The sequence below is a fragment of the Tachysurus vachellii genome, chromosome 2, assembly GCF_030014155.1.
Source record: "Tachysurus vachellii isolate PV-2020 chromosome 2, HZAU_Pvac_v1, whole genome shotgun sequence".
Taxonomy (NCBI): Eukaryota; Metazoa; Chordata; class Actinopteri; order Siluriformes; family Bagridae; genus Tachysurus; species Tachysurus vachellii.
Window position 1 is genome coordinate 33706991 of NC_083461.1, and position 21707 is coordinate 33728697.

Sequence of the window (21707 nt, forward strand, 5' to 3'; positions counted from 1 at the left end):
TATGTGAAATCTTGAATGAAAAGTTATTAAAATCTGAGTATATTTTAATTGGCATCAATTAAAATATACTCAGATATAAAATAGAAAATATAAATATAATATTTATAAAATATAAAATTTTACTTGAGTAAAAGTCTTAAAGTATCTGATATATACTGTACTTAAGTATCAAAAGTAATTTTATGATGTTTAATGTACTTAAGTATTTGAAGTAAAAGTAAGTAAAATTTCTGTGATTTTTCGGTAGGCATAAGAGCAGGGGCGGTTCTAGGGTTTCATCTTTAGGGGTTTTAGCCCTCAGTGAGAATTTAAAACAAGAAGAGTTTTATATTGTATATTATATGACTACATAGTAAGCCAAAAGTTATGGTATTATTTAAAATGGCAAAAGTGGACACCAAAATTTTATGCATAATGTCAGTCTTGAATCAAATCAGTTCATGTATGTGTGCATTCTCTACAAACAGTGTGTCCAATGAATGCAGTCATTAATAAAAAAATATTCCGGAAAAAGACCAAATCAATAAATGTTATTTTTATTTAGTATTGAATGGATTGTTTGCATTAATATTGTGTTTGTGCTACAACTCTGGTAATAATAGTGAAATTCCACTGCTTTTGGTTGCCGTCTTTGCGCCTTTCCGCCGATTAACGTTATACAGTAGATAAATGCCTCCAGCTCTGACTGCGCGTGCACGCTGCGCGTGGCTGTGCTTCTCCGTAGAGCGTAATGCAATCTAGGAGCAGTGATTCGCCAAACCTCCCTTATTGCAGTCGCACACATTTCTTCTGATTTTATTTTGTAGTAACGAGTAACGAAGATGCTTAGTGGAAATATAACGGAGTAAAAGTATACATTTTATCTGGGAAATGTAGTGGAGTAAAAGTGAAAGTTGACATAAATTTAAATAGCGAAGTAAACTAACAGATACGTGAAATTTCTACTTAAGTACAGTAACGAAGTATTTGTACTCCGTTACATTACAACACTGAATTTAATGTACTATTACTTCATTAAAAATGTACTAAACTATAACAGAGAGTCGTAAAGTGAATCGTGGACAAACTAAACTGCTAAAACTAAAAAAAGACTTTATGCTCATTTGTTATTAATTTATTATAGCTTTAACCTCCACGAACACTAGGGGGCGCGAATACGCCATAACATTAGAAGAAGCGGCGTTCCAAAATGGCGATGGACGGTATGTCCACGTCTGCATCAGGACTACCGTATCATCATGTTTCCGACTATTATCCGAGGAAACTTGGTCCTAAGCCGGACGTGGTACCTTCTGGCGTAACGGAGAGGAAAACCGGACCTGCAGATAAACCTGACATGGTCTCAGTGGACGTTATTAACTTCAAGGATTCGGGTATTTCATTAGCATCTTCTGTGTGGGACGAATCCCAAACGGCGGTATAGCTCCCTATCTAGGTGCCCTATATAGTGTGCGAAACGGTGTTCTTCGTAGCCTTTGTAGTGCACTTCGTATTCGTTACGGAGCCGTTTGAGATACGGCCTTAGCTACATGGCTAACGTTTAGCTAATTCGAACAATACGCTATGAACGTTATCTTCCCAATAACTACAGAAGTTAAACATAATTAAATCAGATATGTGAAAAGGTGTTCCGTATAATAAGAACAATTAACATGCTTTATATTTTATACATTGTCACCGAATCTGTTTTAATGACTGTTAGCTTGTTGCTAACTGAGTGTCTAATGACCCGTGATTGTGTCTCTAAGTGAGACTGTATAGTTTATATAATAACGACTTTACTCTGTGATGAGTGTAATACGTCTGTATGAGTGTTATTCTGCTTAAAAGCTTTGTTTCTTGTGTTTGTTTACAGATAGACCAGTACACAGGAAGAAACAAGAAGCAGACACATATGTTCTGGTAAAATTCTTCAGCTTTTACAGTCTGTGTGTCTTTTAAACTGCTTGAGTTCAGTTGATCTGGATCTGACAGAGTGTCTGTAATTTTTAGAGAAGTTCCCCTTTCTGTAAAACGTGTAAAACTGGTTGTGTAAACTGTATCAGGTGAAGTTAAGAGTCATCTCCAGGAGCTTCAAATCATGTGTCAGGAAGGTACAATGTTGACATTTGTTCAAAAGTGTTGTGAAAATTTAAACTACAAATATATTAAGCCTTCAGGGCACGATTGTATTTCGTCTGTAATCTCTCTCGTCTGCTTTTTAGTGTTTATTACATTGTTAGGAACTTAAAATAAAGCTGACTGTGATGTGATGGGAAAAACTGCGCAGTACTGTTTGGACAAAAGTAGACTGTTTCTTTTACTTGTGGTCGACGAGACTTTCTCTTTTAGGCATTTCATAGCTGTTACCTGGTCAATTTACAAACGTACCAGGAGCCAAAGGGATTTAATGCCATTCGTCACACACACACACACACACACACACAGGTTGTTGTAATATGACTTATAAGGTTGATGCATTTTTTTCAGTTTTTTTTAATTATGGACTTGACTGGATTAAAATATCACAACTTGAGTACAATTAACATCTCTCTTATACAAAGAGCTATCTCTGATTTTTTATATATATATATATATATATATATATATATATATATATATATATATATATATATATATATATGTATGTATGTATACGTATGTATACGTATGTATATGTATGTATACGTATATGTATATATACATATATATATATATATGTATTATATATATATATATATATATAATACATATAATTTAATGTGGTCTTTCAGAGCCTTTAGGACACGATTGTATCTCGTCTGTAATCTCTCTTGTCTGCTTTATAGTATTTATTATATTGTTAGGAACTTAAAATAACGCTGACTGTGATGTGTGAAATGTGAAAAACATTGTAAACCATCAAGTATTCCATTATTTGAAAGAGTCTACATCAGTTCTGTCTTTGTTTTTTGAAGATTGTTCAATACAGTAGGCACGAAAGCTTCATCCCGCCCTCACTGATGTCAGTTCAGTAACTAAAATGTATTCCTACATTTAGGAATTTTACTGTTGGTCATTTTACTTTAACTGTTGGTTGCCCTGGTTCCACTAATGTGCTATACACACAAACAACAACAGGAAGAAACTTACCACCATCGTTTATTGCTGGTAGTTTCTGTTTCCACAAAATGGCCCATCGGAATCAATAATACAGAATTATTGAAGGGAAATGGTTTAAATCTTATTGTCCAGTTTCACCCAGGTAAGGTTGTGTTCCCTTTTGGGTCTGGGTACTTTCAAGCATTTTTTTCTTCCAAACATCTTTGGGGACAAGTTTTAGCCCCTGCTTTGGTAATTAGGAGCAAATTTCACATTTCTATCTGGAGTTTATATATTTCTGTAAAGCTGCTTTGTGAGGACGTTCATCGGTAAAGTCATTATACAAATAAAATTGAATTGAACGAAACTGTCATATCACTTACTCCACCAACCCGGCAACACAAACTGTCATGTTACCTAACACCAGAAATGACAAGGTCTCATTGAAAATAAATGGAAACCAGACTCCTTTTTTTGCAGTCACGTCACCGCCGATGTGACATGAACAGGGTTTGGAAATAGGCGTAATGTTGAGGAAGAAACAGAATGAGCCACACGCAACGTTATCTGTAAGGTTTGCCAGAATGTAGACACACTTAAAGATCTTCAGTAACGGATATTGAAATCTTAATGTAAATGTTCGTGTTTTATAGCTATTTTAATTTGGTTTGAATTAAAAAAAAAATACTAATAAGTATCAGGAAGTGCGTATTATTGATAAATTTGTTTGATGTGGAAAAGGTGAGAAAATGTTGTTTATTTTAGCCAGACCTTTATTTAAAACTATAACGTTTTGGTTGTTTTTGTTTTTTTTTGTTCACTCCTAAAGGGCACCATTCATCCTTTCCGCAAGTCACACAAGTCCATCTTTAGCAAGTTCATCCAGGAGTTTAACCTGGTCACTTCAGAGAGACGGGTGAGTGATTGTGTTTTTAGTTTGGGTGTATATACTGAAGGTTTGGGTTTAAGACCAAATGCTAATCTTTTTTTTTATTTTTTTTTATTTCCCCTGAAAGTCATAAGGTTACTTGTGTAAATCACTGTAACTGCAGTGGATGAAGTCATGGGGTGTCAGAGGTGGGCTGTAATCCAGTTCTGTTCGTTATAAGTGCGCTGCTTTACAAACCAAGCAGGATAGGATTACACATTATACTTTAACAAGCCAGCAGAGATCAATATGAGGTCTGTGTTTGGGATCAAGGATGGGTACTTTATTAGTTATGTCTTTGGAAAGTTACTTAGTTAAACATTTTCACTGAAGTAATTCAGTAAAATATATTGAATATGAATACTTTTTTTTTAAACACATTGCGCCTGGAGGTGTTTTTTTTTATTGCCTTGAGGTGTCTAATGACGGTATTGTGAGTTGCTGGTATACAGTTGAGTCTGTTTGACCATCAAGTATTTGAAAGTGGCTTTGCTTTTGTCTTTTTCTCTTTGTTTACCAACACAATGGAAACAAATTCTTAATTTATTTTTCCGTCATCCTTAAGCAGTTTCATGGCCAGGTGTCACCAGATTCCTCATTATTTTATCACATCTCCTTATTTTATAAAATAATTAGAATAAAGATCTCGAGGTGTCTCTCGATTCCAAGTGCTGATTTTCACCTCAAGAGATAAACCAATGGTAACATTCAAGAACAGAAAGCCAGAAAATACTTTGCTAAAAAGCATCTATAAAAAATACAAATCTTCGGTCAGTTCTGTACTACGATCGTTAGACAGAGAAAATGAAGATTTAGAGCTATACAAAACTGATGGGACGAAACTTCATAGTACAGATGGATCGTGACCTGCTCTAAATGGAGTGGTTGGGGCTAACACGCTGGACCATTAATGGGCAGGGCTAGCTAGCCGTGACGTGACGTGACCGAGAGGAACTAACCCACTGTATTGTGAATGACCTTTATTAAACTAAATAAAGGACTATTATTTAAAAATATCTGGGAATTTTTAGACTTTTAATTATGGCTCTGTGAGAACATCTTGGCCTTACAAATAGTAAACAGGGCCGGCTACAATTTCAGTTCAGTAACAGCCACATTATTGGGCTTTAGGTACGTAACATACACCAAGGTGATAGTACACTTTGTTTCTCTGGTCACGCTTCTTAATTTGAGACATCAGGTTGACTTATCAGGGATAAATCTGTACAGGTTCCACTACTGTATTATTTAATTTATGAAATAATCATTCTGACAGTTTTTTTTCACAGGCCCTTTGGCATTGTTAATTTATGCAGGGTTTAATGTATGGATTCAGTGCAGTGTATGGACATTAATGTTTGCATTAATGTAATGTATGTTGCTTGCATACTTGATGTTTCTCGAACAGGATTAATATCATCAAGTATTACTCTGAGTTATGGATAAAGGGGATATGCAACCTTGTAATACATGGAATGGCATGTGTTTAAATGTGTTGCAGTCATGGAGGATCTTACTGTTCGGGCTGCTGAATGTAGTCTGTACAGCCTCTCTGCTGATGTGGTGCAACTCCACAAACAGTATGGGTAAGTACACCACTGCTTTTAGATAATAAACCTCAGTCAAAGTGCTCTGTTAGTATAGCGTCTAACACAGGACAGTACAATGAGGGGAGGGTTTTTGAGGAACCCCAGAAGGAAAAACTTTTTCAGTTGATTGTAAACTTATACAGTGCAATATATATATATATATATATATATATATATATATATATATATATATATGTGTGTGTGTGTGTGTGTGTGTGTGTGTGTGTGTGTGTGTGTGTGTGTGTGTGTGTGTGTGTGTGTGTGTGTGTGTGTGTGTGTGTGTGTATATGTGTGTATATGTGTGTGTATATATATTTATATATATTTTTATATATATATATATATATTTATTTATATATATATTTATATACATATATACACACACACACACATATATTTGTGTGTGTGTTATGTGAATGTATACATAAACATATTAAGTATCAGCTGACCGTGTGTGTGAGGGAAAAGTGAAAAAATATAGACAGACGGCAGAAACTGCCACCACTGCACTGTACACAGGAAACGGACGCCGCTCGTGTATCGAGCAGAGAAGTGAAAGCCGATCTCGACGTCAATACCAAGCAGACCGATCTGCACTTCTTCCTGCAGACAAAGGACAAAAGATCCAGAGGACAAGAGTGTGTTGGTACACTTCACATATGGTGTTTATCCACACCGAAATGAAACGCTAATATTTATGGCATTGAGAGGAAGATTTTGTTTCTTGCATGCTTGCTCGAGTTGTAGCAACAGGGATCGAGACCGAATCTGCCGCACCCTCTTAAAGATATACAAACGCTCACTCACTGATATTTTTTTAGGAAAAACTGTTGTCAGTCACGTAGCAGCAGCGCAGTACGTAAACAACCGATACGGGTGAAGAACTTCAGGTAACGTTCGCATTAACATCCATGCAATGGTCCTAGTCTAAGATCACGTTTTCTTCCACTCTGATGTTTTTAATGTCATATGGGTTTGTTAGAAACTACGAATCTGAGACTTTCACACACAAAGGTCTATAGAATTTACACAGAGTGGTACAAGGAATAAAAAGTTCTAGGGTGTAAAACACTGTAAATTACAGAAGGCATGGGAGAATGGAGAACCTTCTAGAAAATTGCCTTGTCTTTCCAGAAAGTTTAGGCCAAGGTCAGGTGCACGCTAAGAGAGATAAAGGAAACCACAAGAGCTGGAGTCATCTGTAAACATATCAAATGTTGAAGTTCATGATGGCACAATGAAAAAAGAGCCATGTATGGCTTTCAAGGAAGGGTGATGAGAAAAAAATCCTCTTCTTTCCAACATCTAAAGGAACCACAAAAGTTCTGGAACAATATCCGTCGCACCGATAAGACCAAGGTTTGGCTAAAACTGAAAACAGCACATCACAAACGCCCCATAACAGCATGCACGGTAGTGCAGGGGTGAGGATCTAGGCTTGTTGTGCAGCCAGGGAATCAGAAAAAATGCAGGCATCGAGACAGACAATGGCCTCGACGTCATACCAGAATATTCTTGAGACAATAGGAAGCCATCTGTCCAGCAGCTTATATGGGCTGAAATTTGGTCTTGCAAGACACACAAATGAGTCTAAGTTTTTGCTGTCACCTGAGGTTGTTTCTAGAAATAATTTAAGGCTTGATAAATTAAACCTAGAATTAAAGAGGGTGTCATTTTTCTTTCTTATGATTATATAGATTAGATATAGAAATATAGAAATATAGAAAGTCATAGATGGGTGATGTGAGTAACATTGATTATTCTTTTACAATGGTACCTGTAAATAAGTGGAATTAGGCAGCAAGTGAAGAGACCATTCTCAAAGTTGAGGTGTTGGAAGCTGTAAAAATGGGAAAGCGTAAGGATTGAGTGAATTGTCTAGCTGATTAGTGTGAATAGATATAGCACGATCACAAAAGTTCTTTCGTGATTGAAAGTATCTTCAAAGATATTTTCTACTGAGCAGCTTAAGATCTCATTGTTTGACCCCCGTTGTATTTTTTTCATCATTCATTTTTGTCACTTTTTGTTTTATGATGGTTTTGGCAATGTGATGCCCCACACATTTGTTTTTGTGTGTTCATCTCCATTTGCTTGAGCATGTAAGCAATCTTCACGTCCCACAGAAAGCTCTAAAATGTAAAACAGATGAGTCTACAGGATGCCGCTTGCTTCAGTCAGCTCTCCGAGGTCAAATTCTGCATCGGAAGACTGGATCGCGTTACCAGCTGTTGAAAATGTACACACTTTAATCCAATACGCACATTCTTCTTTTGTCAACACTTCTTTTAGCTAGATCGATGTGGCACAAGTCTCAAATTGAAGTGGTCTAGGTGCTTCAAGACAAAAAATGGGAAAAGACTGTGTTATTTTTCTGCTTTAGAAAAGCGATGACCAGTATTGTTATTTTTACTGTGGATTATTTTAGGAAATTTATTACTTGCTTTATGGATGGCAGCCTGTCTTTTACTGCATTGTTTTTAGCACAGATTCTCCACTTAGATTGTGTATCAAGAGCAAGTCAAAGGGGTGGGTGTGTGATGTGGGTGTGATAGGTGTGGGATGGGTGTGGGTGTGGTGGGTGTGATTGTGGTGTGGGTGTGTGTGGGTGTAATGGGGGGTGTGTGATGGGGGTGTGTGTGTGTGATCGGGGTGTGTGTGATGGGGGTGTGTGTGATCTGTGTGGTGGGGTGTGATGGGTGTGTGTGTGTGATGGGGGTGTAATGGGTGTGTGTGTGTGATGGGGTGTGATGGGTGTGTGTAATGGGTTTGTGTGATGGGGTGGGGGAGTGGTCAGATTAGTAGGTCACCAACGGTCAAATGTCTGCTTTCCAGCTGACCAAGAAACTTGTTTTTTAACTTTACTTTTATTATACATTCTACCTTCATTTTTCACCCTTTACCATATCACACTTCACAAAGAATTTCATTCCTTTTGGTTTATTTCCAGATTGTTAGTAAGATTGTCACTAAATTAGTTAATGTTTGAATCATTTCCTTTGTTTGTGTTTTCCTCTGTTGCATTGTTGTCATCTGCTTATAACTGAGAGAAGGAAAGAGACAACTGGCCACAATGAGATCTTAAGCCAGAGTGACATGTAATATTTTACTCTATTATTTATAATACAGCTCCAGTTTCAGCACCTTGTGAATGTTTTGCTTTTGCATAGCGATCTTCATTATTATTAATACCAGTTAAACATCAGTGTTTTTCTCAGATGTTGTGATTCTTAAATAAATGTTCTTGTGGAAGCCCTTAAAGCAATGGAACGTCAATATAAGCTCCTGTGAGACGTGTCTGAACTCTTCTATTCATTACAGACAGCCTACTTAACGTCTTGTATTCCCTCCTCCATCTGTGGCCTTGCCTTACACAGACCTATTAATTATTCTTTAAAACCACTCCCTCCTACAATTTCAAAGAAGTCCTCACCATTTATCAAGTCACTGAATGCTGTAACAAGCTACATTTACTTTCTGCTCTTTACTTAGGAGAGAATATTTACCATAAATATCTGTCTCTGGTTATAGACCGGATTGCTTTATTAAATATTTGATTATTCATGTCAACAAGTTGGTATTTTTCTTTGAGTGCCGTCATCGTTCCTATGTTGACTTGACGTGGTTTATTCTTGATGGTGCGAATATAGAGTTGTAATTAAGGCTTAGTCAACGAAACCAATTTGCTGGCAATATTATGCCCAGTCTCTTGTGTCTGTTGTTCACATGGACAGCGTTTGTCCATGCCATGCTTTCGCCTCGGCTCTACCAGCAGTGCCGTCTCAGTTTACTCCCAAAGAAGCTCATGTCAGCAGGGCTCGCGTCCTTCCACATTCTCCTGTTTCCCTCACCAGGTGTTACATTGTAGTCGATCAATAAGGCTTTTGGTTTACATCTGGCCTGATATATCGCTATTTCAACATGCCGCGTCAACAGACACCCGAGCTCAATGACAGCCGAGCGCTGCAGTTTGCAAATTTTCACTCTCTTATCGAAAATACCGGGTTTCCGAGCTGTTCTGCGACCGCACAGCAGAAGGAGAATGCAATCACCATGACTGTGCATCCTTAACTTTACGCTTTTGTTTTGAATAACCAAGCAACGCTTGATGCTTTGTTAATGGACCTCACAATCCCACAGGGGAGGAAGAGGAAGGAGGGCAGCTAGCAGTGGGCAATTTGACATGTTTTGGTGCTCAGGCCCTGCAGACACTTATTAAATATTAATCTCTCTGCTCCGGCTCTGTTTTCCACCACTGCTTCTCCTCCTTTCATATGCATTGATTGGGTCTGTAAACATACACAAGTGACCTTAATCTGCTCACAATATGCTACAAGGGTTTGGTTCCCCTCCACCAGGGATTTGGCTGTCTATCACTATACAGTGTCGCTTGTATTTTTCTTCCCTTCAGCGTTTTGCAGTTGTGCCTACGAACCCAGTAACAACACAATGTTCCATTTGATGGTGTTTTTTTTTTTAATCGTACAATCCAACAGACAGACAACTAATACCAACCGAACTTTTACTGTCACATTAAGGCTTCACTGGTGTTTGATATGTAATACACATTGCAGACCTTTGTTCATATTGTGCGTCCTTTCAGTGATGTTCATTTTGTATTGAATTGTAAAGAGTCTTCATTTCCCCTTCATGTCCATAACATACACAGCATCTGCAGCGTGGCTTTCTCAAGCTTTCTTCAGATGAATCTTTTTATTCATGTGCAATTCAATGCTCTTTATTTATACAGATTCTTTTGCTCTGTTTCAGCTTTAACAGCCTACACATACCTCACCATTTTTGATCTTTTCAGGTAAGTGTCTACAATATGCACAACCTTTCTAAAGAGATACTCCAGTAGTTCAATCCAGTAGTAATAGCAGAATAAGTCACCAATGGAAGCTTAGCCATGTTCAGTTATTTGCATTGTAATGCACAGCTTTTGTTTCGTCCCATGCTGCTCAGAGTCTGAATGGATCACACAAACACCGTCGTTATTAAGTTTCTAATTAAATAAGGTTTTAATTAGTTCATGAAACCCTAAAGCACACATTCAGACAATGCACATTTATGCTGTTTTGAAAATATGTCGAGAAACTAATGTACAGTCTTAGTATAACCCAAATAATTTGGCACCACTCCTACCTTTTTTACGCTTTAAAATATTATTTATTTTATTTAAAACAATTATAGATGCACCACATTAATGTTCCTAGGTAAAATATACTACCAAAAATAAGTAGTGCCTTGATTGTACTAGTGACAAGGAAAATACTGTTTGCTACCTTTTAAATATACAAAATTAAAAAAAATAAAATAAAATATATATATTATTTATTTATTTTTATATCATGACAGAAATTGAATTTAAAGAATTATTTTTTTTTCTACTTTTCTATTTTTTATTTTTTGTTACATTAAATTTGTTAAATTTGGATTTGGTCTTCAAAAGTTTTCTTTTAATATACAGATTTAAAATTTGTTTTAGGATAATGCAATGATGGTATCTAATGAAAAGTTATGTGCTTATAGTGTTTCCCATAGCTTGTTTTTTCTTTATTATTATTATTAATTCTGTTCTGTTCTATTCCAGTTTGATAACATGCCTCATAAGCTCCTGGGTGACTATGAAAAAGCCAAGTCAGACCTTTTCGTTTGGGTAAGTGCAAGATTCATTTCTCTTTAGACTAAGGCCTTCTTATTCCACAAGATCTCGATCACATCTTTAGCATGAGACTGAACCAATGGCACAGACACTTCTGCTTTTCCATAGTAAAGACTTGCTTTGCTTTCTTGCCCAGCGTGATCATGTGCAATGCTAAAATGTTGTTTTTTCTTTCCCTATCTTATGTTTTGACAGTTTCGAGCGCTTTGAGGTCCTGGCAGTGTTTGCCTCTACAGTGCTGGCTCAGCTGGGTGCTTTGTTCATCCTGAAGGAAAGGTGAGTCATTTCCATCTCTACTCCTCCCTGCTCTGAAAGTTAAAATTACATTGTCATAACTGTCTCATTGACTTAAACCTAGTTTGTTACAAGCTACTCTACCTGTGTACTATAGTATTAGTCTAAACCTAGTTTATGCTTCAGAGCTTTCTGAAGCTCACCACAGATATTATTCTAACTCGATGAAACATTATTAACTTGACAAAAGTGATCACTCCTTTAGACAACTTTTGTATGGAATATGAAAGTCGTGAGCTTAATATAACTGAGCAGAAACGGCAACATTAATGAGTCACGTCTTACGAACATGTCAGGTCTAGGAAATGTTTCAGAGCATACCGTAGGGAATAACCATTACCTGTTTTATGCTTGTACATCTCCCTACCCCATAAACCTTTCATTGCAGTAGTGCCGCCTATAATATAAATGAAATATAATATACATATATGTTTATGTTTAACATTTACAGCATTTGGCAGACGCCCTTATCCAGAGCGACGTACTGTACATAAGTGCTTAAATCTCTAACATTGAATACATTAGTGCTGGCTCACTAGGTTACATACTTGAGATTTACTTGAGTTTAAAACATTTGTTCGAAGTTACAATGAAAAAGTCAATTTTAAATTTTTTTTATATGCAAAAGATAAGGAAAGAAGTGCTAGTTGAAGTGTTTCCTGAATAAGTAGGTCTTCAACCTCCACTTGAAAATAGCCAGTGACTCAGCTGTCCGGACCTCTAGGGGAAGTTCATTCCACCACCTTGGTGCCAGAACAGAGAAGAGTCTTGTAGTATACTTGCCTCTTACCCTGGGAGATGGTGGAACCAGTCGAGCAGTGCTGGTAGATCGGAGGGTGCGGGGTGCAGTGCGAATGACATTTAACAACACGGTTCTTGTAGAGTAACGTTTATTGTTGTCATCTTTGCAGCGTGGAACGCTTTATGGAGCAGCCAGAGGTGCACACGTAAGCTTCCGTTCCTTTCCACTTACACATGCATGCACGCATTCTGAATGTGCACAATTACACACTCGTGTTTCCAAATGTGTGTACATGCACACAGCACCTAATCCTACAACAGTGTCAGGAGACAGCAACTAACCCGAGTCCCTACTGGGAGCGTTAATCCTCTCCACTCAACAAATGAGATTATCAGCTAGTCATTCCATGTTTCTCCAAACAAAAGATTAATGTCTACATCTGTCCTCGCTTTCTAATGTTGGTTCAACTCATAAACATTGCATACTTACACTGGTCCAGTGAAAAATGCCTTTTCTGACACATTTCTATTAAGACTTTCAACAATCTCGTCATGCTTTTAGATAAGCTTTAATGCTATAAACCACCTGTCATGTCTAATCTGTTTAAGTATAATTCCTTCCTGACCTGACATCACTTGGTTGTTTGACTTACTGTTGATTTGATTTGTGCTGCTTTCCTGTAGAGGGCGCCTTTTAGTCGGGACCTTTGTGGCTCTGTTTTTCAACCTGCTGACTCTCCTTTCAATCAAGAACAAGCCCTTTGCCTACGTTTCTGAGGGTAGGCTTTTTTCATTGCATTTTTCCTCATGGCAAGAACTTGAATCTAAAGATCAATCCAAATAATCATAAAACTGTAATAGATGAGCGCATACAGATGAAACATGGCTGCTTTTTTCACAGCTTATAATACAATATATGAGCCATTTAGACTATAGCCATACATTCCAAATGACTTTATACAATGTTAGCATCGTCTCAGATGGAACACTAATGGATTTGTACTAACTGTGGTAGTATTAGCCTTTTCCTAGTCGAAGGTAAATGACATGGTGTGACTCAGCTAGCTTTAGCAGTAGATGATTTCTTCAAATGTTTACTGTGGGCTAATTTAAAAGGCACTTTTAACAATTCTTGTCCACAGAGTGTCGTCCGCCATTTTTCCATCATCCTGCTTAATGAGTTGTCTGTTATGTGCTTAACCGATTTAATCAAAATCAATGATCAATAAGCAATCAATCAGTGTTAATATAATTATAATAATTTGCATGTATTGTGAGAATATGCCTGAGAATCTCACCCTGGGGGTTTGATTCATTAGACTCAACCCAGGCCTGATCAGGTGACGACACGGCTACCGGTACCTCACTCACCCACAAATACGAGATCTGAATCTGGATTTTTCTTTTACAGTCTTTCTTTCTCTTTCCAACAGCTGCCAGCACCAGTTGGCTTCAGGAACACGTAGCTGACCTGAGCCAAAGGTAAGATCCTTTTTCACTTTGTCATTCATCTGTGAATGATCCTTATCTGTCAAACTCCCAAATGGAAAGCTTTGACTTCTGGAGACTTAGTAGTATGTTAGGGAAGATGTTTTCACATCTCTTGTGTGGATGTAGTGAATACAAATGGTCTACAGGATTTCCCTCTTCAGGTTTCCTAAAATTACCCTTATGACCTTAAGGGCAGAGCTACAACTGAAGGTCATGCTGGTCACAGCTGGTGTAATTACTGGGGTCACTGGAATCTTTTTGTCCTCTTTTTTTTTTTTTTTTTGCTTTTTAGGAAAGAAATGGTTCAACTGCGAGACCAAAAGACTTAGCTGTGTTCAGCCAGTAGATTTATAATTTTATCTACCATTTTGCCACAGACACATTTAAAATTAAACTGTTGACATTAAATGGATAGTATGGCAATATGGAATGAAGTTTTCTTTACACAGCATTTACACTCTAGTCTAGACCACAACAATTGATCTGAGACCAACAGAGAAAGGTGTTAAATGTCTTGTTTCATGAAAACGTATTATTATTATTATTATTATTATTATTACATTCGAGATCCATCCTAATGCCGTTCTTTACGTTGGCGTTCTCCTCACTTGGAGATGGCTCCAAATGGACAGCTGAGGATGGCTCCAAAAGATACATGAGCTCACTGTGGGGTGGTATCTCTTAGAAACCATAAAGAAGGCTTTGGACTGCATTCGATACAAACAGCTTTACACAAAGCGATCAGTCGGTAGCTTCAACAAAATAGACTTGATGTTAAAACAGAAGGAATTTCTTGGTTATGTAAATGCTATCTTTGACCGTATGCTACACAGTTATCTAAGGGACGTTATTTATCATTGCACTATCCAGTGTCACCCAGATGAGGATAGCTTCTCTTTTGAATCTGGTTCCTCTAAAGGTTTTTTTCTCATTTCATCTCTAGGAGCTTTTCCTCACCACCACCTCTGGCTTGCTCATTACGGATCAATTTATACATTTAAAAATTTTTATTTTGAATTTATATATTTCTGTAAAGCAGCGTTGTCTATTGTAAAAAGCTCTGTGCAAATCAACTTGACTTGACTTTAATTACTCGCTAAGAAACAATAAGACCTGGCTGTAAACCGTTTCTGGGGAGTACACTGTATACGAGTATATTGATTAAAATGAAATCTTTGTGAAGTATGATATAAAGATGTAGTGTGGTGCTCTAACCGTCTGCACAAAAAGCGTCTGGTGAAAAATAAACATCACGCCTCTTTATTTAATATAAATACGTAACGCATTTTTAAAGAGATTATTTGAAGATTTTACATAGAGAGTCATTTGTGCTCTCTATGTGAGTTAACAAGACGATGGCTATGAAAGCTCAGTCAAACGATTAAATCGTGATGTGTTTATTTGACCGTGGTGACAAGCTTGAGTGACTACTAAGTAAAAACCCGTCATATTTCACCGCTGCTCACTAGAGAGGATTTACTGATTGGTTTGAGCTTTTATGTAACATATTATCAACTATTTGTTTTGCCATAATCTCATGTTTTCCATCACAGAGGATGCAGGATTATACAGTAGAAATTGTGGAAGGGTTTGGAATCACAATGCATGGCTTCTAATAGGATTAAATGAATGCACCAGTGAGATTATCTGATTATTAGAAGAAACGTGCCTCATTCACTTCAATTTCAGATTTTTATTTTTTTTTTAAATAGTGAAATATAACAAGTTGCAGGTTTACAGCATGTTCCGAGTTTAGACTGAAATTGTTTTGACTATCTTGCCCTGGTGTTAATCCAGTATTGAGTTTTCCTTAATCATATTTTTGTTCAGGTTTATCAGCTGCCAAGTTTGAGTGCTGTTATACAGGTTGTCCCAAAATTCTCCATACAATTGGGAAATTAACTCTTTTTAGCAAAATGTAACTATTCACAAAACAGATTTCCATCTCTCTCAATCACGATGAACTCTTATTAACACATCTGGTGTTATGCATGTAAATGCAGTTCAAAGGCAACCCTGCACCAGCTTCCTGATCCACTGACAACAATGATTTCAATGCGTCCTTTCTTGGGAAAAAAGAATTATATGGAGGCCTTTGGGACATCCAAAATTTTTATAGACATATTTAAGATGTTTGTGGCACTTGTGGTTTGAGCTTGTTTTATGCAGCAGAACAACCCTGGATTTACCTCCAGTATAGATATTACAGTGATAGATGTAAATGTAAAATTCTAGGACTTGTCAAAGTTCTTGGCTGTTTTGTTTTTAACGCTGTAAAGATATTTATGTTCATTGCACTGTTTTGGTGTTTGCAGTCTTTGTGGGATCGTCCCAGCACTCAGCAGCATTTTATTGCCTCGAATGAATCCCTTCGTCCTTATCAACCTGGCTGGAGCTTTTGCTCTTGGAATCACTTACATGCTGATCGAGATTAAGTAAGAGCTTTAAAACATTTCTCTCACACAGCATTTCCTAGATATAACTGGACTACTTTTAGACTTAATGACAAAAAATGTTTTTTTAATCGCAATCTGGGTTTTTATCTTTTTCTATTTTTGGCAACTTCAGACAAAAATTAGCTGGCAGTATATGAAATGCAGATTAGGATAAATGAAACCAGGTTATTGTGAGCACACTGCTGAATACAGACCTCCACATGGGTCACATATTTGGTTTGTAAAATAGGCTCCACTACTGTGACACCGTGTACCTTCGATTTCCATGTACTGTTCACAGTAAACGTATACAAACACTACATAAATCATCCTGCTCAGTTTCTTTATAAATATAATGCTTATGTAATCCCATCAAATTCTGTTTTTGCAGCAACTATAACGCAGTGGACACTGCGTCTGCCGTAGTAATCGCCCTCATGACCTTTGGCACCATGTATCCCATGAGTGTGTACAGTGGAAAGGTTCTTCTCCAGGTATCATAATACTGTTTCATTGTATTAGTAACATCCATGTAGGTATAATGATATAACAACATTGTTGATGTCGATTAAAATCGATTTATTGGTTAAGTTTCTTACTTTCTCCACAGACCACTCCTTCCCATGTCATTGGACAGCTTGACAAAGTGCTTAGAGAGGTGAGTTTCATAGCAGTTGTAGTTAACAAGATTAAATAAATCATGCTACTTCCAGTCGAATGTTTATACAGGAACACAACCAAATGATGATCGTTGTTAACAATGCGTAACTCTTCCTGCAGGTTTCAACCCTGGATGGAGTTTTGGAAGTTCGGAATGAACACTTCTGGACTATAGGCTTTGGCTCTCTGGTGCGATATTGGTTTTGCTTTTTTTCTTTTTTGAAATCTTTTTTTTTATTCCCCTGTAGCATAAACTTATAATCTAGTTTTCAGACTATACAATTTTTTTCAGGTAGTGTTTATATATTGGAAGTCTTTCTTGTTTTAATTTCTCCGTAAGATAAGTAAGCAGTTATAGGAAAAGTATCACTCCTGATTGGTGTGCTGAACCTGTGATTCATTTTGTAGAAGGGTTTTAACTTTAAATCGTGGAATATCTTTTTGTTTTTACGTGTACAGTGGGTACTCTGGGACTCACCAAAACTAGACAGCTGAAGATTTTCTATTCATAAGCTTTCAAGTATCTATGAACCTCTGCCCACTGTAGACTCTGGTTCATGATGTGGTCCCTTTCTTTTAGAAGCCCATCCACCTCAGTTGTTGTTTTTTTGTGATGCTTTTCTGCTTACTGTGGTTGTAAAGAAGGGGTTAGACTTCCTGAAAGATCAAGCTAGTTTGGCCATACATCTCTGACCTTCCTCATCAACGTCTAAACCGTACAGATAGATCTTTTGCATGTTAGAAAAATCTTTCAAATAATATTATTTTGTTTAATGTAGTGTAAACCTGCAGAAACCAGTGAATGTACACAGGCCCTCACTACAGTGACTGTAAAATTCTGTAAATTTGAGTTTATTTAAGTAATCATGTTTGTTTCCTTTGTTTTGCTTTCTCGTAAACATAGGCTGGCTCCATCCACGTGCGCATCCGGCGGGATGCCAACGAGCAAATGGTGCTGGCTCATGTTACCAGTCGTCTCCACACACTTGTCTCCACACTCACTGTACAAATATTCAAGGATGATTGGACACGTCCATCCTTGTCCACCGGCCCTCTCAGTATCTCCGACATGCCGATGGCATCCGGGAAGCAACTCGAAGAACTGGAGCCACTGACTTCTACGCCCTCTAAACCAAGTAGCCCACCTCCTGAGTTCTCTTTTAACACACCTGGAAGGAACGTGCGACCTGTTTTACTCCCAAATATTCATCAGCAACGACCTTATAACATGGGCCTCGCATACGGACCTTCTACATACAATACGGTGCTCAGTCAGGGTTTAGCCCAGCCAGGAAGCAGCCTTGGTGTGGGTTTGGGGACAGGACCAAGAATCCCCTCCATTCAGAGCTACAGGACTTCTTTTAGTGCAGCTCCAAACATATACGGAAGCAATATGCTGCCATCACAGAGCAGTCCGTATAAACACTGATGGTACTTTCCAAGCTGGACTAAAACGTCAACCAAGAACACGCTGAGCTGCAGAGGACCGTAACTATTATGACTATTTAATTAATAGGACCAACAGTCTTCTCCTTAAAGAATTTTCTAATTACGTTTTTTGTACTATTAAACAGATCACACTCAGTTTTGCCCACTGATGTTGATTTAGGAGGGTCGTGTAAAAAAAGATCTGAATCAACTTTTGTGTTAAAAAGACGTGTGTGTGGGTTTGTGTATTATGATTTGAGCAGAATTCTGCCCAGGAATGCTTGAATATAAGCATTATACCTGTATTGTGTTTAAGACGTAATTGATTCTTCATCTGTTTGCAAGATCCACTTTTATCCAGTAACTACAAACAACAATTACTCATATTAAGTACTGGTAAATTGTTTTAATGGGAAGTATGTCAATGACCAAAATAAAACATCTACATCTATTAAATATTTCTACTTAAGGAAAAGCATGTAGGTATTATTGTTGTTGACTATATAATTAAGAGAGGATCTAGCAGCTGTCTATAACATCAAAAATCACTTAATTTGCATTAACAGGTGATTTCATATACGTGTGTATATATATATATATATATATAAGATTATTTTTGTTGGATAAATGTGGCGGTTAAACTACTCCAATCAAGTTGTTATATCCCTGATAAATACAGGCCAGGATTGGCAAGCTTTGTGTCTATTAGTGGCTTTAACTTTGGTTACTGGGAATGTTGATCTTTTAGCAATGCTCGACTGGTCCTACCATCTCTCAGGGTAAGAGGTAAGTATACATCAAGGCACCGAGGTGGTGGAATGAACTTCCACTAAATGTCCGAACAGCTGAGTCACTAGCTGTCTTTAAATGACGAGTGAAGACCTACATCTTCCTGAAACATTTAAACTAGCTCTTATTTTCCCTGTTTCTTTTTATGTATCTAAATTTTGTACGTCCCTCTGGGTAAGGACATCTGCCAAGTGCTCTTACATGTAAATGATGTAGGCTTTTTTTCCCAACAGTGACTCTGAACCCTACATTTTAGTGGTGCAGGACAACATTAATAATGAAAACAACTAACTGGTGAACTAATGGTACTGTGAACTAACGCTATCATCCCTCACTTATTTTATAGGCTAATGTCTAATGAATCTTTAAAGTATCCCCCTAATTGGTGAGTGTGGATTGAAAACATAATCATCCAGGACACAGTCTACCAACTTGATTTCTTCTGTGTTTGCAACAGTGCAGTGCATAAAATTATACAGATTGCAGGCCAGCAGCTTTGGGTAATGTTCATATCAACCATCAGAATAGGGGAAAATTGGTTCTTAGTGGTTTTGTCCATGGCACAGTTGTTATTACTAGATGGACTGGTCTAATAAATAGACCAGTCCATCTGGTAAATAAATAAAACTGGTATTTCTTTAATTAAGTGGTGATCTCCTGGGGGTCTTCACACAGCAGTTTCTAGAGATTCTTTACTAAGAATGGTGTAAAGAAAAAAAGAAAATCCCATGAATGGCCTTTCTGCTGTAAGAAAAGCCTTGTTGATTAGAGAGACTGGTCCAAGCTGACAGAATACAGAATCTTATAGTCACGCTGTATAATTGTGGTGAGCAGAAAATCATATTTGATTGCACAATACAACAAACCTTGAGGTGGAGGAGCTACAACAGCTGAAGACCACATCAGGTTCCCACATCTGTCAGCCAGGAACAGAAGGCTGAGGCTTCAGTAGGCACAGGATCTCCAAAAAAAAAAAAAAGGTTTGATTTACGGGATTTTGTTTCTACACAATACGTAGTTTTATTTGAGGTGTGTATTGGGAATAAAAAGTGTCCTTTATAATAAAATAAAAAATAATAATAAAAATTGCATATAATTTTAATAATTTCTTTCAAACTTTACATCCCTTTTGTATGTTTATTCACAAAAAAATGTGAAGGTAGAAAAAGACTTTGCTGTGGGTCCATAGATGAACTCAGAGTTTGCGATGACCCATTAGTTCTTTAGTTATTTGTAAATAGTTATTTATATTTACATCATTTCCTATCCAGTGTCACCCAAATCAGGATGAGGTTCCCTTCTGAGCCTGGTTTCTATCAAGGTTTCTTCCTCATATCATCTTAGGAAGTTTTTCCTTGCTGCCGTCGCCTCCGGCTTGCTCATTAGGGATAGCCATGCACATACATACATACTTTCAGTTCATTGATTGTAATCTGTTCCAATGGATAAACATAAAGTAAAACAAAATAAAAAAGAGCTATACAAACACGATAGAATTGAACTGAATTACCCTCATCTTCATCCTCAGTTTGAATCAGACTGATCATTATTACCTAGTCATTTGAATGTTTGATGTGAACATTAATTGAAGCTTTTGACCTGCATCTGCATGCTTTCTTGCTGCTTCCACATGATTGGATAGTTAATGATACCGTTAATGATATACAGGATCCAAACAGATATTTAACCTTACACATAATGTTGGGTAAACTTAACATTAATATAATCTCTCCCCACGAGCACTTAATATACTTTTTAACTTAGTATAATTATTGCACTGATGTTATTTAAAAGTAGAACAACTAATCTCAGTTTTGTAAAGCAGTAAACAGAGTCTAATAAACATATTTGGCCACCGTATCCAATTTACATGACATGCAGTATTTTAATATCTATATATTTTGGTGGCAGGATCCCGGGTTCGATTCATGGGCAGGTTTCAACCAAGTCATTGAGGGGTTAAAAGTACTTTCTATTTGTGGGTCGGTCCCAATCCAACTTGACAGCATGCCTTGTGTGCCTTGTGAGCCTCGTGAGGTCATTTGTATGAAAAATAAAAAAACAATACACTATGTTATTTACAGTATAAAGGAGGTAGTTCTTAAATCTGTTGATGAAATGTGCTTGTAACATATACAGTAATAAACATTTAGTTCTGTTCATGCTACTAATGTTCCTGATAAAAGAAAATCCTGATAATGCTGAAGCAAATATTGTTTTCAGCTTTATTATAGTTATGTGTATGTTTGTTTTAAGCAGATAATAATGCAGTGATTCTGTGCGTTACTTTAAATGAAACACTTGTATAATGCAATTTTTCCTCCAATCCTCTTGAGAGAAAAATAAGGACATTGTTTATCATATTTTTTCAGACTATGAAAGCCAAAAATACAAAGATAAATGTATATATTAAACAGTATTAAATAAAATGACATCTGCATTATTGAAGCTACTTCCAAAAAAAAAAGGAGGGGGGGGGGGGCAATACCAACACTTTATCTATTGTGTTTTGTTCTTTTATTAGCAATTCAGTCTAAAATAACATAAAGAAGAGATGAGTAAAGATGAGTAAAGCTAACAGCGAGTCCTGATTGGTAAAGGATTCAGGAAATGGCTGAGTCATGAAA

At 37.0% G+C, this 21707-nt stretch overlaps 1 protein-coding gene across 2 annotated transcripts; it reads left to right on the top strand.

The window, feature by feature from the left end:
- The first annotated feature begins 1153 nt into the window (after positions 1–1153).
- slc30a6 (solute carrier family 30 member 6) lies at positions 1154–18766 on the top strand. 2 transcript variants are annotated; one of them, XM_060864385.1, is made up of 15 exons: positions 1154–1373; positions 1856–1902; positions 3890–3976; positions 5490–5574; positions 10348–10390; positions 11171–11236; positions 11438–11518; positions 12448–12483; positions 12962–13056; positions 13711–13759; positions 16084–16203; positions 16595–16697; positions 16814–16861; positions 16984–17052; positions 17768–18766. In XM_060864385.1, exons 1-15 carry the CDS (start codon positions 1190–1192, stop codon positions 18290–18292), a joined length of 1638 nt encoding a protein of 545 aa, XP_060720368.1. In that variant the 5' UTR covers positions 1154–1189; the 3' UTR covers positions 18293–18766. The 2 variants fall into 2 exon arrangements, with proteins under 2 accessions (XP_060720368.1, XP_060720369.1); XM_060864386.1 differs by lacking the exons at positions 1154–1373; positions 1856–1902; positions 3890–3976; ... (3 more) ...; positions 11438–11518; positions 12962–13056 and having other exon boundaries at positions 12461–12483.
- Positions 18767–21707: the final 2941 nt, after the last annotated feature.

What these genes read in the sequence shown, in the direction of transcription:
- slc30a6 (XM_060864385.1), top strand. Translation starts at nt 1,190, where the DNA reads ATGGCGATGGACGGTATGTCCACGTCTGCATCAGGACTACCGTATCAT. An exon ending in TACATGCTGATCGAGATTAA is followed by an intron (nt 16,204 to 16,594) that starts GTAAGAGCTTTA and finishes CTGTTTTTGCAG; the next exon opens with CAACTATAACGCAGTGGACA. An exon ending in CTATAGGCTTTGGCTCTCTG is followed by an intron (nt 17,053 to 17,767) that starts GTGCGATATTGG and finishes TCGTAAACATAG; the next exon opens with GCTGGCTCCATCCACGTGCG.